At 49.0% G+C, this 15436-nt stretch overlaps 1 protein-coding gene across 1 annotated transcript in view; it reads left to right on the top strand.

Moving 5' to 3' along the window:
• Positions 1 to 15436, top strand: part of aacs (acetoacetyl-CoA synthetase) — a 52874-nt gene that overhangs the window by 4575 nt on the left and 32863 nt on the right. Inside the window, exons 4-8 of the mRNA XM_088935650.1 lie at positions 142 to 255; positions 8950 to 9047; positions 11235 to 11349; positions 12192 to 12273; positions 13505 to 13655. Of these exons, the coding sequence (XP_088791776.1) occupies positions 142 to 255; positions 8950 to 9047; positions 11235 to 11349; positions 12192 to 12273; positions 13505 to 13655 (560 nt within the window). The remainder of the gene's footprint in view (positions 1 to 141; positions 256 to 8949; positions 9048 to 11234; positions 11350 to 12191; positions 12274 to 13504; positions 13656 to 15436) is intronic.

Below are 15436 nucleotides of genomic sequence, written 5' to 3'. Positions count from 1 at the left end.
TCAGTTCCACTGTCAGTCTGTGCATCAATGTCTGTCTGTCCCTGCTTCAGTGAGTCAGTCTGTAGTCTGTCTGTCCATCCTATGTCTGGCCGCCTCTGCGCCTGCTGGGTTTCCTGTTGAGACCCTGTGTGTCTCTTGCAGCGGAGGCCCGGGAGGAGATCACCAAGGTGACGTTCGGGGAGCTGCGGCGGGATGTGGCGCTGTATGCCGCCGCCATGAGGAAGATGGGCATCCTGACGGGGGACCGGGTCGTGGGTGAGCCTCCTCCTAAAATCCCCAAATCCCATACTCCGTGTGCCACGCGTCGTCGGAAGGCCTTCACGGAGCCAAACCAAATCCCAAAACCCACTTCCAGGCTTGCAGATCACTTTCGTTGGTTGTTACTTTAGTTCCTCTGCTCTCATGTTTTGTCTTCTTCCTCGTTTCCCTTTCTGTTTTTCCATGATGGCAACAGCTCTTCCGGATGAGTTCCCAGGCTTTTATATGTATCCATTGTTTTTAAGAGCGCTGCAGTGGAGGAAGCTCAGTGGAGTCGCAGTCCGCGATGCAGGACTGGAGGCATGTGGAGAGACAATGGGCGCTTTATGCTGAGGCAGTACAAAGAATCGTTTTTCTGTCTCAGAAACTCTTGACATTTGCGAACCTCAGTGGGCTTGCAGGTCTGGGACTCTTGCGTGCTGGGTCCGCGTTGGAAAGGCAGAGGGGTGGTGGGGCGCCGTGCTTGTGTGTCTCTCGTCTGAAAGGCAGGAGGGGGGGGTATTTGTGCTCGATGAAATGGGGGAGGTTCGGTGGTCCGCGTTGATGCTCTGACCAGACAGTGGCGCGGATCAACTTTTCCTGATGTCGCAATCTCTGATCCAGCTCCTGTCTCCGAGCCAGGGATCCCCAGTCCTGTTCCTAAGGAAGGGCACTGAGTCTGCAGGCTTTCACTGGCCCTCCAATCAGTCAATCAATCAATCAATTAATCAAAGTTTATTTATCAAATGCACAACAATACAGATTGGCTTGCACTTGCCTGGCGATGGATGGGTATAACGCAGTTTGGCAAATGAGTACAGTACAGCGTGCAGCAGTAATTTCTGGCAACGAAATGTCGTTCGGCAAGCTCACCGGGGGGTGGGGGTGGGTGGGAATAAAAATAAATATCACAAAATTAAAAGTTACAGAATAAGGTTACATAATAATAGTGCAATAAAAAATTGAATAAAAAACTCAATATAAATAGAACTGCTACATATCCAGGGTGTATGCAATATGTGATGTCCAAAAAGTGCAATATGCAGTGTGCCAAGCACAGTTCTCATTGTATGTCCATGTAACCTCACCACTTAACAGAGACCATTAGAATGTTTGCTGAAGGTGACTGCAGCGTGGCTGTTTAGCAGTCTTATTGCCTGGAGGTAGAAGCTGTTCTGTAATTTATTGGTCTCTGACTGAATGCTTTGATACCGTTTACCGGACGGTAGGAGAGAAAACAGTTTAGGACGTGGATGTGCTAATGAGCTGTGCTGACTGCACCACCCTCTGCAGTACATTGTGATCCCGGGTGGAGCAGCTCCCATACCAGGCAGCGATGCAGCAATTCAGGATGCTCTCAATAGTGCACCTGTAGAAGCTGGCCTGGAAATGTGACGGCATGGTGAACTTCTTTAGCCTGGGAAAAAGAACAGGCGTTGCCGTGCTATTTTGACTACGGTGTTGGTGTGGTGGGTCCAGGTTAAGTCCTCTGCGATGCTAACTCCCAGGAACTTAAAACTGCTGACCCTCTCCACTGCAGTCCCGTTGATGTAGATAGGTGTGTGACCTTCTCCCTGATGTTTCCTATAATCCACAATCATCTCCTTAGTCTTACTGATGTTCAGAGAGAGGTTGTTCTCCTGGCACCATGCTGCCAGGGTTTCAGCCTCCTCCCTGTACTCAGACTCCTCACCATCTGTGATCAGGCCGATGACTGTTGTATCGTCCGCGAACTTAATGATGGAGTTTGAGTTCTGCCCGGTGACACAATCATGGGTAAATAAGGAGTAGAGGAGAGGGCTAAGTTCATATCCTTGGAGGGATCCAGTGTTTAGAGCCAGCGTAGAGGATATGTTGGTGCCCACCCTCACCACCTGTGGACGTCCCGTCAGAATCCTGACGTAGGATTGCACACTCCTGCTCCGAGCGTTTCCCGTGGCTTTGAAATGGTCTGATGTTAGGGGCTCTGAAGTCTAAGTATAGAGAAGCACCGGTTCCTCCTCATCCAGGGATCCATCACCACCTCCAACACAGTCAGACGTCCAGCAGCGGGTGGGAGTTTTGCTCACTGTCCAATTAGAATGAAGTCAATGTATAATAATAGTATCCAGCAAAGAATGGAAAATAAGCTCTGTTCTAGGGCATCTGGAGGTGCAACACCTCTGTGATGGCTCAAGCTGGAGGAAGGCCAAGACAGCAGCTGAGAACAGAAGAAAAGCATGACTTTCTGCTGGGCTGCAGAGAGTGCTTGATTTAGACTGGAGGGCTAAACGTGACACGGTCTCACCGTACGTGACTGTATTTCCTCTGTCCTCATGTGTTTTTTTGGCCTGTAATCCTTTATGTAAGGGATTCTTCAAGGCCTAGGGCGGCTGTGTGAGGATTCAGACTTGCTGTGGTCGTCTGCTTGGTCGAAGAGTTCAGTCCTTGCCAGCCGTGGGAAATCTGTCATTTGTACCCCTGGAGCTGTATCACAGTTACGCAGTACTGAGTGGGGGGGGGAATCAGGAGGACAGAGCGAGTTCCCGGGATGTCTGCTCAGTGGACAGTGTGGAGTTCAGAGTGATGTGGCCCGGGCGCTTGTGCTCCTGCCTCAGCAGCTCCGACAGGCCTGCCTTTCAGCAGCCTCTGTCCTGGGAGGGTTTCTCTGCTCCCTGATTGGCTGGGAGCGCCACGCCCCCCCTTCCCCAGCCCTCTTTGGAATGAGAGAATCCCTGGTGCACTGAGGCCAAGGCGCCTGCGGTAGTCACCATCCTAGCTCTGCCTCGCTTGTGTGTTCTACAGATGCCAGTAGATTAAAAATCCTGTTTTGCGAGCGCCATTTATTGAATCTTGATTAGGTGTCCTTAATTAGGTCACATATTTTGCACTGGAAATGAGCCTCATTTCTGCTTATCCTGTTCTGTGACTCCACTACGTATGCGAGCATCTTTGTGGTATGTTTCCTGTGAAGTTTGATTTTCTGGGCGTTGTAGCACAGATGGCAGAAGACAATAGCTGAAAAATGGGATATTGGGTATTGTACCTAGTGCTTTTTTTGAACAGAATGTTAAGCTTGCCATCTGTACAGGGCATTCTGCTAAACAATTTTCAGATCACTGGCCTGAGGTCTTTTAGGTCACATTTAAAGCTTGATGGCTTGGCAGAGAAAGGAGGAAATCATTTTTTGGTTGGTGCTTTTAAATACGTACTTGCAGTGCCTCAGTGACACAGCCTCATGCGTGGCTTGTGTTCCTATCAGTCCATCTCTGAATCTCGTAACCTACCCGAACAGGTCTGATCTGTTGGTACGCATTGCTTTTCAACCAAACAGAGTGGCGTGACCATTCAGCGCCGCTGCCTCACAGCTCCCACCACATTATTTCCTACCACAAGCCCCTCACATAAGATCAGACAGCTCTGACAAGTACAATTTGAGCTCAAGAGCAGCATTTCAAACTTCTACCATCATTGCAAGAGGATCTGGATATTGAAATGCTTTAAACAAATAGTCAAAACAGGACAAGATCCAATAATGCCAAGATAGCATTGTTTAAAAGAAATTTGATGAGTGGGTTAAAACTGCGTCAGTCGAAGTTAATTTACTGCTTACGACTGTACAACATTGCTAAGTTTTCAGTGTGAAATCCTGTGTTCTGTAATGCTGTTCTGTTCGGATGGAAATGAAACAGATGCTGCTTGAAAACAGGACTGTTTGCATTAGTAATATCCTGAAATATCCTGAGCATTCTGGGCAGTAATCTGTGACCTGGGTTTTGAAAATATCACTACAGCTACAGAAGACCAGTCACAGGTGGAGCACTTGTTTTTAGAGTTGGTCAAGAAGAGGTCAAAGCTTAAATCACCCAGGTGTCATGTAAGTCTTTCTTCTTATTTGCTTAATGGGGAATCTCTGCAGTACTCGATTGGCATACTGGATCAATAAGTGTTGTACTTCTTTAGAAACCGTTGTCTGTAAGAAATGGGGATTCAGGCTCATAATAACAGTTTTATCCAGTGTTTCAGCCGAGATACATTCCCAGTCCAGATCAGTGCTGTCCTGCCGCTGCCTGTGGGCAGATCTGGAGGAGATGCAGGCTGACACAGCCGAGGGTCAGTCGGGGGTCAGTCCGGCACTCTGGATGCAGGGCTGAAGATGCCCAACGATGCCTGCAGGCTTGGGCTAAGCCCCAGACCGGACCAGACGGCTCCCGACAGAGTCTAGTCAGAATAGCAGCACCCTGGGGGGCTCACTGGAATCCTCAGTGCTTGGCAGAGGGGTTAAAAAAGAATGATTTGGGTGCAGGCTGGGCTGCAGTGGTGTGTCCCACTTCTCTGGAATTTGGAGGGGCTGGCGTAGCCGAGCGTAGCCGGCGTCCCACAATCCCCCACTCCCACCCCTTGCCCCCGTGCCTTCGTTTCATGTGGTCCCAGTGCGTCTGACACCCAGACTCCCACCCGTGATGCTTGTGTGGCCACTGCGTGTCCTGTTCGGGGGCTCTCTGAGACACAGGGCAGTCTTCCCAAAGCCCCAATCTCTGCTGCTGTGACCCCCACCCTGCACACACAGGCTCTCCCCAGTAACTTGCCCTGATGAGCCGGGGTAATAAATTCAGCAATGGGAAGCATACTGGCCCCCGTGGGCTGTTCCACTGAAGGGATTTGGTTGCTTTTGTGATTAGCCTGCTTGTGTTAGCAGTTGGAGATCAGAGCCTATTAATAGCAGCTGGTGCTGGCTGGAATCCTGGCTGGAGCATTAGAGGAGTGGGGGCGGACTGTCAACAGAGCCCAGGGACCAGGAGAGGAACCCCTCCTGCTACTGCACTCGAGGGACTGATGCTGTCTTGCTCTGCCTCAGGCATGTTTCCGGTGCCATTCAAATAAAACCACCTAGAACACACGGTCTGCCCTCCACGTCTTTTTACTGCCCAGCTTTGTTGTAGCTGAGGGATTTATTGTGGACCAAACAGGCTAAACTGCAACCTGCGCCAATAAGGAAGAGGTTTCATCGGTAATGGCACAGTGAAATTTGTGCCTAGAGATTGCGGTTACGTTTGCACTGTATTGGCACAATAGCCATATTTAGTTCAGTATAATAGAATGCATTGAGCGGCACCAGTGTTGTCCTTGTTGTTCAGCAAATCTGGAGTTATTTATAGAGTGCATGCACTGCGATTCACTTAACCATCCCGTGTCTCTCCTGACTGACGTCACTGTTCAGTGGGTTCTCAGGTTTGTGTGATTGATCTGAAATACAGCTCATTCAGTTGCACTCCAGTTCTTTCAACTGCACAACAAGCCTCCCACGCCTCCAGTGTCTCTGTTCATTTCCTGTTTGACCTCCTTTTTATGTTTTTATTGATCGACTTGTCAGTTTACATTAATTAGGTCAAAGTACTCAGGGCACCCAGGACTCAACCAGCCATTGATATCGGCTTGGGTAGTTAGCAGAAGGCAGGAAAACAGCATCCTTCTAGATGACTACATGACACCTTTAGGCTCGTACTGTAACCTCTCATAACACATCGGAGATCTCTGTAGAAGGTGTGTTCGGTGTTACAGAATGATATAAGACTGCAGTGTGTGTTGGACCAAATACAGGTATTCAGACTCTGGCATTGACAGTCAGCCCAGCGGGTTTCTTCAGAATGAACAGTCCAGTCATGCCCGGATTGCAACATGTTTGCCTTTTTAATTGCTTCCCCATATTGTCTAGAAGATGAATGTGGCGTGTCAACATAAACATCATTTGCTGGGGGGGAGGTTTGCCCAGTCTGACATTTTTCGATCAATCTCGTGTCCCTTTTTCATCGGTTTCGTCTGTTTGGAAGGTTTAGCGTTAAGGAAACGCGGGGATGCCGGCAACCCTGTATGTCGGCCGACCGAAACCAGCTACACCCCATCACTTGGGCTCATAAGGATCCTGAAAATCAAGACATCGGTTTGTTTTCCTCTAGCGCTTCCATTCCCTCGAATTCCTTCGGCCCCACATGTGCGGACTGGTCCTGCGGGAGTAGCTTGTGCTCAAAATAGCACTTCCTGCGAAGTGAAGGGGTTACCGTCACGGTGAAAACACCCCTCCAGGTTGAAACAGAGGTTGTTTTGTTTCGGAGTTCGTCAATGCCTGTTGGCTATTTATGGGCTATAAATAAATAGTGCTTATTGGGTATTTCACAGTGGCGCTATGGCATCATGTTGGTGCTGAGGTGTCCCACAGGGTAGAATGTTCCTTATAGATCTAATCATCCCATTCATCTGCATTAAAATTTTCTGCAGGCGTCTACGTTTCTTCAAGAAACTCTCCACTTGTTATTGCGCTGGGGAGTCCCAGAGCGCAGCACGAGCACAGGAGCGAGTCTGTTCCGTGTGAAATAAGCGAATCAAAGTCAGGAGTTAAGGTTGTCTAGCCCAACGTGGGCACGCGGCTTCGCTGTTGACGGCAGTAGTAGAAAAAGGGCTCCAGGCCAAGCAGGAACAGGGAGCAGGATCTGAACGCGGGCAGGTGTGTGTTTTTGTGGGGGGTGTGAGGTGTGGTTGCTCACACACCTCGGGGACACTCCACAGCAGAACGGAAAATAAAAACCTGCACATGCAGGAGAACACGCGCAGTGTCAATTTTGCGTTCTGTTTAGGCTTTAGTTAAATCCACTTGATGAGAATCTAGAAATGGTCACGAATGAAAGGGAGGCTCTTCAGCAGCTTATTGATCCAGGTACGTCACCCTGTTGTCATCTGTACCTGGGTACAACGAAATGCTAACTTGACAACTCACATGACAAATGACATAAAAGATGACATAACAGTGACGTAGAAAATGACATAACCAATGACATCACAATTCTTGGAGACGGGAACATGGTAGCAGCTCTAATTTTAACCAGCATTTAGACAGCAAAATGCAGGTGGGGGCAGTATTTTGAGTTCAGTGCAAAATTCAAGTGGTTCAGTTACCGAAACAGAGGGGTGTAAGTTGGGGGGGAATTTCAGGGTATTGCTTTTGACTGCAAGGCTGGGTAGCTTGTGTCCAGTGGGTTTGGTTTATCAACTGTATTTAGGTTTTTACACGATCAGTTTAATTTGAAATGTTTTTATGACATAGATCTTATAAGGGATGTTCTTGACTAGAGACATTGTTCGTCTGACCAGCAGTAGGTGATGCTTTGGCAGTATATAACCTCAGACCCTCCTGTTCAGGTCCAGTGCTGTAGCAGAACCACTGTTGAAAGAAGCCCAGTACAGGCTTGGTATTACTTACTGACAGGCTGGACCTCGGGGAGAACATGAATCTTATTTCATGAGGCCTGGAAAGGTCATGTTCCCGATCTGCGCGGTCAGGCTCCTCCGTACGAGTCTTGAACTGCGTGACCCATTTTCTCCCTGCCCCTCCGGGACAGGTGGGCAAGCTGTGCGTCTCGTGCTCAATTCTGCTCTAGCAAAACTGACAAGACTCCCATCAGTATTGCAGGGCTACATCAAACGTGAGACAATCTGGGAGACTGAAAAATAATGAAAATCTTGAAATATTTATGTTGATTTTCTTTTAAATCTTTTTAAACAATACATACGTCATCAACGATGTGACTTGCTTTATTTTTAAATGCATTTCCCTTTAGTTCTCACCTGTGTCATCTGGTTCATATTTTGAATTTCGCAATGAGGTCCTCTCGGAGTCTTCACGATATTCTAGTATGGTCTATACTGAAGAGACTCAGAGGAGTGGTTTCAGAGCAGCAATATCTTTTTCATAACATTCTCCAGTTTAAAACTCCATAACCTGATAAAGGTTGGTATTCTGTTTTATTGCTTCCCTACCTGCTCAGGTGTAAGAGCAGCACTGTTCTGAAATAAGAGCTGCCAGCTGAGCTAAGCCTAGCAGTCGCTCTTTGAGATCAAGGTGTATGTTATGGGCTCACTTCAGGAAGCATTAGGAGCACTTCGAACCTGGAGATAAAGAGGCTCTATGCTAGGCTCCTGATGACTGGCCGTGGCATTCAATGGCTGGATTGTGTGCAAAACATACTAAACCCCAGCTTTTGCTGCTGCCTCCCGGACAGGCAAAATGAAAACTATGATCTCTGAGTCATACTTAGTCCAGATTTCGCTCTTAGTCATTCCTGACACGCCAGCTGTAAAGAGTTTCATTATCAGAAAATAATAAAACCAGAAGTAGAGACTGATTTGTTGCAGGGGAGGCCTGCTGAGCTTGTGGGTTTTCCAGGTCTCTCGTTTTTGCAAGAGCTTTAATTCACCCAGCAAGTTAATTGCCATATTGGTTACTACCCATTAAAACGATTAAGGAGTGGAAGTTCTGCAGTGAAGTGGATTTGAGGGAATTGCGGGCTGCCATAGCTGAGACTGGATACCAAAAGCCTGAGGTGTGGGAGTGTGTGGTCTCACCTTGCATGTATTTTTAGCTTTGGGAAACCAGAAATATCTACCTTTGCTAAAGAACTCTGGCCAGTGCACGGCAGGTCTGCAGGAGTCAAAGGATATGCAGTGTCAATATGGGGCCACAGGAGGGCGCCTTTGTCCACTCGAGGAGGATTGGCCTGCATAGGGGGTCTCCAGTATAGAGCACCAGAATTTGCAGGAAATAGTTTTGTGAATCAGAAAAGAAAAGTCCTCTGTTTTAGTGCCCTGTTGTGTGTGAGGGAAAAGTGTGGAGCGCGCTGGTGCTGGTCCTGGGGCTTCTCCGTCCCTGTGCCCGTGCTCAGGGGTGCCTTCTTGTTTCAGGGTACCTGCCCAACGGGATCCACGCTGTGGAGGCCATGCTGGCCGCCGCGAGTATAGGGGCCATCTGGAGCTCCACGTCCCCGGACTTCGGGGTGAACGTAAGTACGAAGCAGACTTGTTTATGAAACCGAGCTGGGGACAACCCAGGAAAGCTTTCGGGATTTTTCAGCACTCCTGTGGGTTCAGGGGGTTGGACAAGTTAGGTGTGGGTGGGGCTAGACTCTGCGGTAACCCCTGTGACGCATAGACCACTACTGATTGAAAGTGTTTCTGTTCTGTATGTGTGACTGTGGAAATGGACTGCAGTCCCGATTTCGCAGAGTGGTTATTGAGTGAAGGTAACAAAAACTAAATTCATTGACGGCATCGCAAAATTGGTCAAATTCCAAATTAAGCGCAAAATCGTGAACTTTGTGAAAGGACTGTTTGCCCCACTGATGCCGCAAACTCCTGTCTTCGCCACGGACAAGAGCGAGAGTTCCCACGAACTGTGACGCCATGCGGCCCTTCCTGCTCACTAGTCCCTGTAACGACTGATATGATGTGATGGACGAGCGAATACGTACAGGTTGTGCAGCAGACATTTCACTGCAGAAATGTCCCAAAGTGATGTGCATGCAGAGTTAAGAAGTAGTATTTGTCGGCAAAACCTTCCTCTTGCTCTGGACGTCGCGAGCAATATTTCTATTGGATTAAAAGAGATGTGTTCACAAGCCTGCTTCTTTACAATGAAATTAGGCCGAAACACGTCACCGGAAGTTTTGTTACCTCCTTCTGAATCTCTGAATCTTGTTCTGAATGACGGCAATGTGGTGCTGTATGTACCTGGAAATTTAGTCTATTTTGTGGTGTAAATTGGAGGTTTTACGAGTTAATGTGTATATTTTACTTTCATTGGGGTTTGAAATGCGCTCATCAATGCTGAATCTGTCTAACCCCAAGTTAAAAAATTACGGTTGCAGTTTCGCCTTTAATGTGAAAATGTGGTAGCTGTAGTTCGGGTGTTTAAAGGTCTTGGCAAAACAAGAACCTAGATAAAAGAGGCCTCTCCCTTATGACTCAGCTGATGAAGATGCTTTCCCTCGTGGAGGCTGGGTTCCGAGTCTGAGTCAAGTCACTAGCCGAGTGTGACTCTCCTCCAATCAGCGCCGAAGCTCCAGTAGGGGGCAGTGTCGCCTGCGACAAGTGAAAACATTAATTGCAGGGCTCCTAGCTGTGAGCCAAGATGTGTCACTAGCTGCATGTGACTGGCTCTCAGCGACAGGGCGCCCCCTGCAGCCTGCGGTGTGCTTGCAGGTGGGAGGGGTGGTAGGTGAGGGGCGCGCCTCTCCTCCAATCAGCGCCGAAGCTCCAGTAGGGGGCAGTGTCGCCTGCGACAAGTGAAAACATTAATTGCAGGGCTCCTAGCTGTGAGCCAAGATGTGAAAAACTTCAAAACAGGTGTAAACAAATAGAGCCGTTCAGCCTGATCCATACGTCTCTGGAATATCGGCTTCAGCAACATGGCTGGGTAGCTTATCCCAGCACCCAGACACAAATGGCAAATACAAAACTGGGTGTGTATAGCAAAGAACAAATTACTGGCTTTTTGCAAATTAAAAAATCTAAACTCGGTTGTTAAATGTTGGGCTTTTATTGAGACCTCACAGGCAATTCTTTGTTTAATGAAGATGAGTGGTCAGCATCTCTGCCGTCACTGTTCAGCTATAAGGTGTGAAAGCTCTTCAGCTATGAATTAGGACTGTAACTGCAACTTCGTTTCCTCCAAAGAAGTAGGAGGCAGAAGAGGATATTTTGTATCTTTGATAAGAATATTATCTGTCCGATTCATAATTTTAAGATTAATCTCCAGCTAATTTGTTTCCCTTGGTCGAAAGGAATTATCGGTTTAATCACACTGTGATTAAAAACCTAGCCCTGCCAAGGAGAGATTCCTCGACAACCAGGGGGCAGAAGGGCTTTTTTTGCAGAGAGCCGAATCTTGTTTTGTGTGCTTTGACTGCCCTCTAGCGGTAAAAAGCGGTACATCACGAAAAAGCGAAAAATGACCGTGACATGTTTTGAGACGTCAATGTAACGGCATTAAAACAACATACCCTCGTTATTAAATTACGGTGCTTTTCTTACTTGTTCTTTCTGTAAATAATATAATGTTACATTTATAGTGGCGTCTGAACCACGCCTGGATTCAGTCCAAATGTTCAGATTGTTTCTGTTAGATTTAGATTGTTTCACACGCCCGGCGGTTCTGACGAGTCTCTGTCCCGGTTCCGTTTCCCCCTCAGGGCGTCCTGGACCGCTTCTCCCAGATCCAGCCCAAACTCATCTTCTCCGTGGCCGAGGTGGTCTACAACAACAAGACCCACGACCACATGGAGAAGCTGCGCAGCGTCGTGAAAGGTGGGGCGATGGGGGAGACCACCGGGGAACTGCGGGGGGCGTGTCGCGGTTTCCGTCAGCGACGTAATGGAAAGAGATTTGGGGTGTGCAGGGAGTGTCCCCAGGATGCACGCGGCAGTATTGGCTGCGTTTGCCTTTTCAAGACATCATTTGCGATGAACTGAGGTGGTGTCAGTCACACCTGCCCATCAGACCCCCTCATTATGGCCCAAGAGAGGGAACTCTAGGCCCATCGTGAGACCTGAGTGTGCAAGAATAGAGGGCAAAATACGTAGAGTGCTGCAGAAAATATAAACGCTGTGGTATTATGTTGTGGTTCAGGTGGGTCGCTGCGTCAGCATGCGTAGGCTGCACAGGAACAAGTTTATTCCAGGTTGAAAAGAGAAGAAAAACGAAGAAGGCTCCAGAGCCGAAACGTTGTGTTTCCTTTCTTCTCTTTTCAGTGTGGAATAAACCCATGCCTTGTTCCTTTGCATATTATATTGTGTACAGACCTCTACAGGTTATGTTGCGTAAATAGGGAATGTAGTGTTTTTCTCTCACTAAAATTCAGAGACGTGTTTTTGGTTTTCCTTAAAAGTGCGGAAGTAAGACGCTGGAAGACCTCGACACAGAGCTTGCAGTGTCCTGTAACGGCGGGGGGGGTTGGGGGGTTTGAAAAGACCGAGACAGCGCCGCCAGTCGTGGTCGTGCTGGACTGAGACTGTCCCTGCTGCTCACCTGACCCGCCGGCCTCAGGAGTTTCCTCCCCCGCTGGACACCTGGCAGGGGAGCCACACTGCCAGCGCGGTGGTCATCGAAACCAAACGGGGGGTTTTCATCCTTCCGCTGGTGTCTTTCAGGGCTTCCCGACCTGAAGAAAGTGGTGGTGATTCCTTACGTCCGTTCCAAGCAGGACACAGACCTATCCAGGATTCCCAACAGGTAGGGGACGAGAGCTGGGGAGAGTCCTGGTTTCTCCGGAGAGCCTCCCTGTGCAGACCGTGCTGTTGAGTACTGATACTGTCTTTACAGCGGTGAAATGGATATTGCAATCATTTTATATCCATCTCCTGCTCTGTGCCTTCTGCAGCTTTATCCAGGAGGTCTTTTGACAGCCCCTTGCTGCCCACAGTTGACTCTTTATTATAGAACGCTCCCCACACACCAGCTCTCAGTGGGGAGGAGAGCAGAGGGATGAAGCCAGTTCAGAGAGGGGGATTATTAGGAGGCCATGGTTGGTAAGGGCCAATGGGAAATTTGGCCAGGGCACCGGGGTTACACCCCTACTCTTTTCGAGAGACGCCCTGGGATTTTTAATGACCACAGAGAGTCAGGACCTCGGTTTTACGTCTCATCCGAAGGACGGCACCTGTTTACAGTACAGTGTCCCCGTCACTATACATGGACCGCAGGGTGAGCGCCCCCTGCTGGCCCCACTAACACCTCTTCCAGCAGCAGCCTTAGTTCTTCCCAGGAGGTCTCCCCTCCAGGTACTGACCAGGCTCACCCTGCTGAGCTCCAGTGGGGCTGCCAGCTGTGAGTTGCAGGGTGATATGGCTGCTGGCTCTTTACTTTGAGTTGCACTGCCCAGCAGGGGAGAGGTACAGGAACAGCTGGTTTTATTCTGAAATCGTGAGAATCCCTTGTGTGATTTGGGAGACACCTGGTTTCACCCCAGCAAATTTCCACTTGCTGTTGCCGAGGTGTGTGTGTGTGTGTGTGTACATATCCAACCCCATTTTCCTAGGTTTCTCGTTTGTAAGGGCTTTTCAGAGTGCGTGAGCATCTGGTTTTCACCTGGAGCTCGTGTGGTGCCGCATGTAAATAAAGGTCACAGTTCTACGCATTGCGGTTTCTGGCTGTTAGGCCTCGAAACGTGTTACTGTGGAAAGGGTGTGGAGACTTTCTAGAAGCACTGTAGGTTCTGAGAAAGTTCTGCAAAGTCTCCCTGGAAAGAGGCAGGTGTTTTCTGTGCTCCAGGCATGATAATGATCTGGGCCACTAAAAAGGTTTTACTAGCCTTGCTGGGCCACCCGAGTGAAATCCTCTATCTAGCCGATTAAGCTCAGCGACTAGAATAGGTGGCGTTTCTCCGGGCACATCTCCTCCACGACCTCTTGAAAGAGAGAAATGCTCTTCACACGGGGTCGCTCGGTGTGCTTTCCTCCCCCAGTGTGTTTCTGGACGACTTCCTGGCCACGGGCAAGGAGGGGGACCAGGACCCCCAGCTGGAGTTCGAGCAGCTGCCCTTCTCGCACCCCCTCTTCATCATGTACTCCTCGGGGACCACAGGGGCGCCCAAGTGCATGGTGCACTCCGCGGGGGTAGGTCCGTGCGAAACCGCGCCGAGATCCGACCGCTCCTGGGGCTGAACTGGGGGCACAGCGGTGGGGGGGGGGGGCTGTGAGGGCCTCAGGCGCTGGAAGGCAGCTCTGTGCGCCTCTCCTGCTCATTCTGTAGCGTCTCTGGGAGTAATTGTCCAGGGCCTGCGGAGGCGACAATTGTGTGTCTTAGCCAGGAGTTCTGAGAAGCAAAACAGTGTGTGGGCTAAAGCACCTGACCGCGTTCTTCAGTCTGTCGCAGCTCCTAGATTCAACGCAAATTGCTGCTAATGTGGGCTTGACCTCTGGAGCCAGACGTATTTTCCTTCTGTGCTTAATGGCTGTTTTTTGTAACAATAGTTTAGTTACTGCTGGCTTTTCTTTCAGTGCACACTAGGTGGCAGCAGAGTCCCACCATAAGAGTGGAGATAAACACGACGCTAACATCAATTCCCTCTCTTTAAGCCAAATTTAGTTCACGTTCAGACAGTTTTAGATTGAAGTCCTATGTAATTCATGGCAAGTTTCTGTTTGTTGATATTTGTCAAATATTCTGCCGTATTGAAACTGTACTTGAAGTCGTTTGTGCAGCTCCCCTGAGCTCAAAGGCTTAAACGTAGGCAGGCACACTCACAGGTCTCGCCCATCCTTCCTGATCATCGACGCACAGTAAGCCCCCCCACTGACAGCTGAAATCTGGTGGGAAACATGTAGAACGTGGCGTCTTGTTTCTGCTTCGCTTTGGGCCTGAAATGACAAGGGTGTTGCGGTGGAAATGACGAAGGCCGAACCTGTCTCCCTGTGTCTGCCTGTGACTCGGTGCTTCACGCAGGCAATGATTTTCGATTTAAAACGAGACAGCCTCTGCTGGCCTACAATCACCGGATGTGCAGAAGTGAGAGTGATATACAGTGCCTTATTTATTGGCTATTTCACTGCCCACCATTGACTAAATCATTTAAGCAATTGTATTCCCATTGTCTGTAAACATGTCAAGAGAGGCTCATTAAAGGGAATGCACTGATGAGCACGGTTCTCCGACACAAACAAGTGCCCAGGCTGCGCTTGGGAAAAAAAAGTGACACTGCAGCCATTTCTGTATTGACATCTTCTCAGACAGCAGCTCGTTCCTGGTAATTATCTAGCGGCGTCTTTGTGCCGTTAATTGACCCTCTGTTAATGCTGCTTTGACAACAGTGGTGTTGTGTGTTTTTCTTTTCCTGTAGTGCTGTTAATTAAGGCCGCTATTTGGGCAGGGAGTGTCCAGTCTTTTGTACTGGCATTGCGTTGGCTTCTGAGCGGCAGTGTGCTGGTTCTCTACCACCTGACGGAGTTCATGTTTTTTTCAGTAATTTAGGTGGGGAGCTGCGTCAGCATGCGTAGGCTGCAAAGGGACAAGTAATAGGTTTATTCCATGCTTCAGGTGTGAGGAAGGCTCCAAGGCCGAAACGTTGTGTTTTCTTTCTTCTTCTTTTCAGCATGGAATAAACCTATTACTTGCTCCTTTACATTACAGTAAGCAGCCTGATTGTGTTGTAGCAGGAAGGATGTGGGCAGTGTGGCAATGAAGCAGACACAAACAACTACTGCATCCTCTGCAGCTCAGTGCATGGTGCATGGCCTGATGCAGAAGCTCAGGCAGGGGTATTTCACCCAGAGGGCTGCTGGGAAGTCCTGTAGGATCACTGGGTATCCCCGATGTGTTGAGGGACACTCGTGTTCAGAGGGTAAAGCCTGTGTAAGTTTTAATAACCCCCTTTGCAACGTGCTTTCAGCTGGAGTGA

This window comes from Atractosteus spatula, chromosome 17 (assembly GCF_055471065.1).
Source record: "Atractosteus spatula isolate fAtrSpa1 chromosome 17, fAtrSpa1.hap1, whole genome shotgun sequence".
In the NCBI taxonomy this organism is placed as follows: domain Eukaryota; kingdom Metazoa; phylum Chordata; class Actinopteri; order Semionotiformes; family Lepisosteidae; genus Atractosteus; species Atractosteus spatula.
The sequence above is the reverse complement of the archived record's forward strand: the minus strand, read 5'-3'. Positions and strand labels throughout refer to the sequence as shown.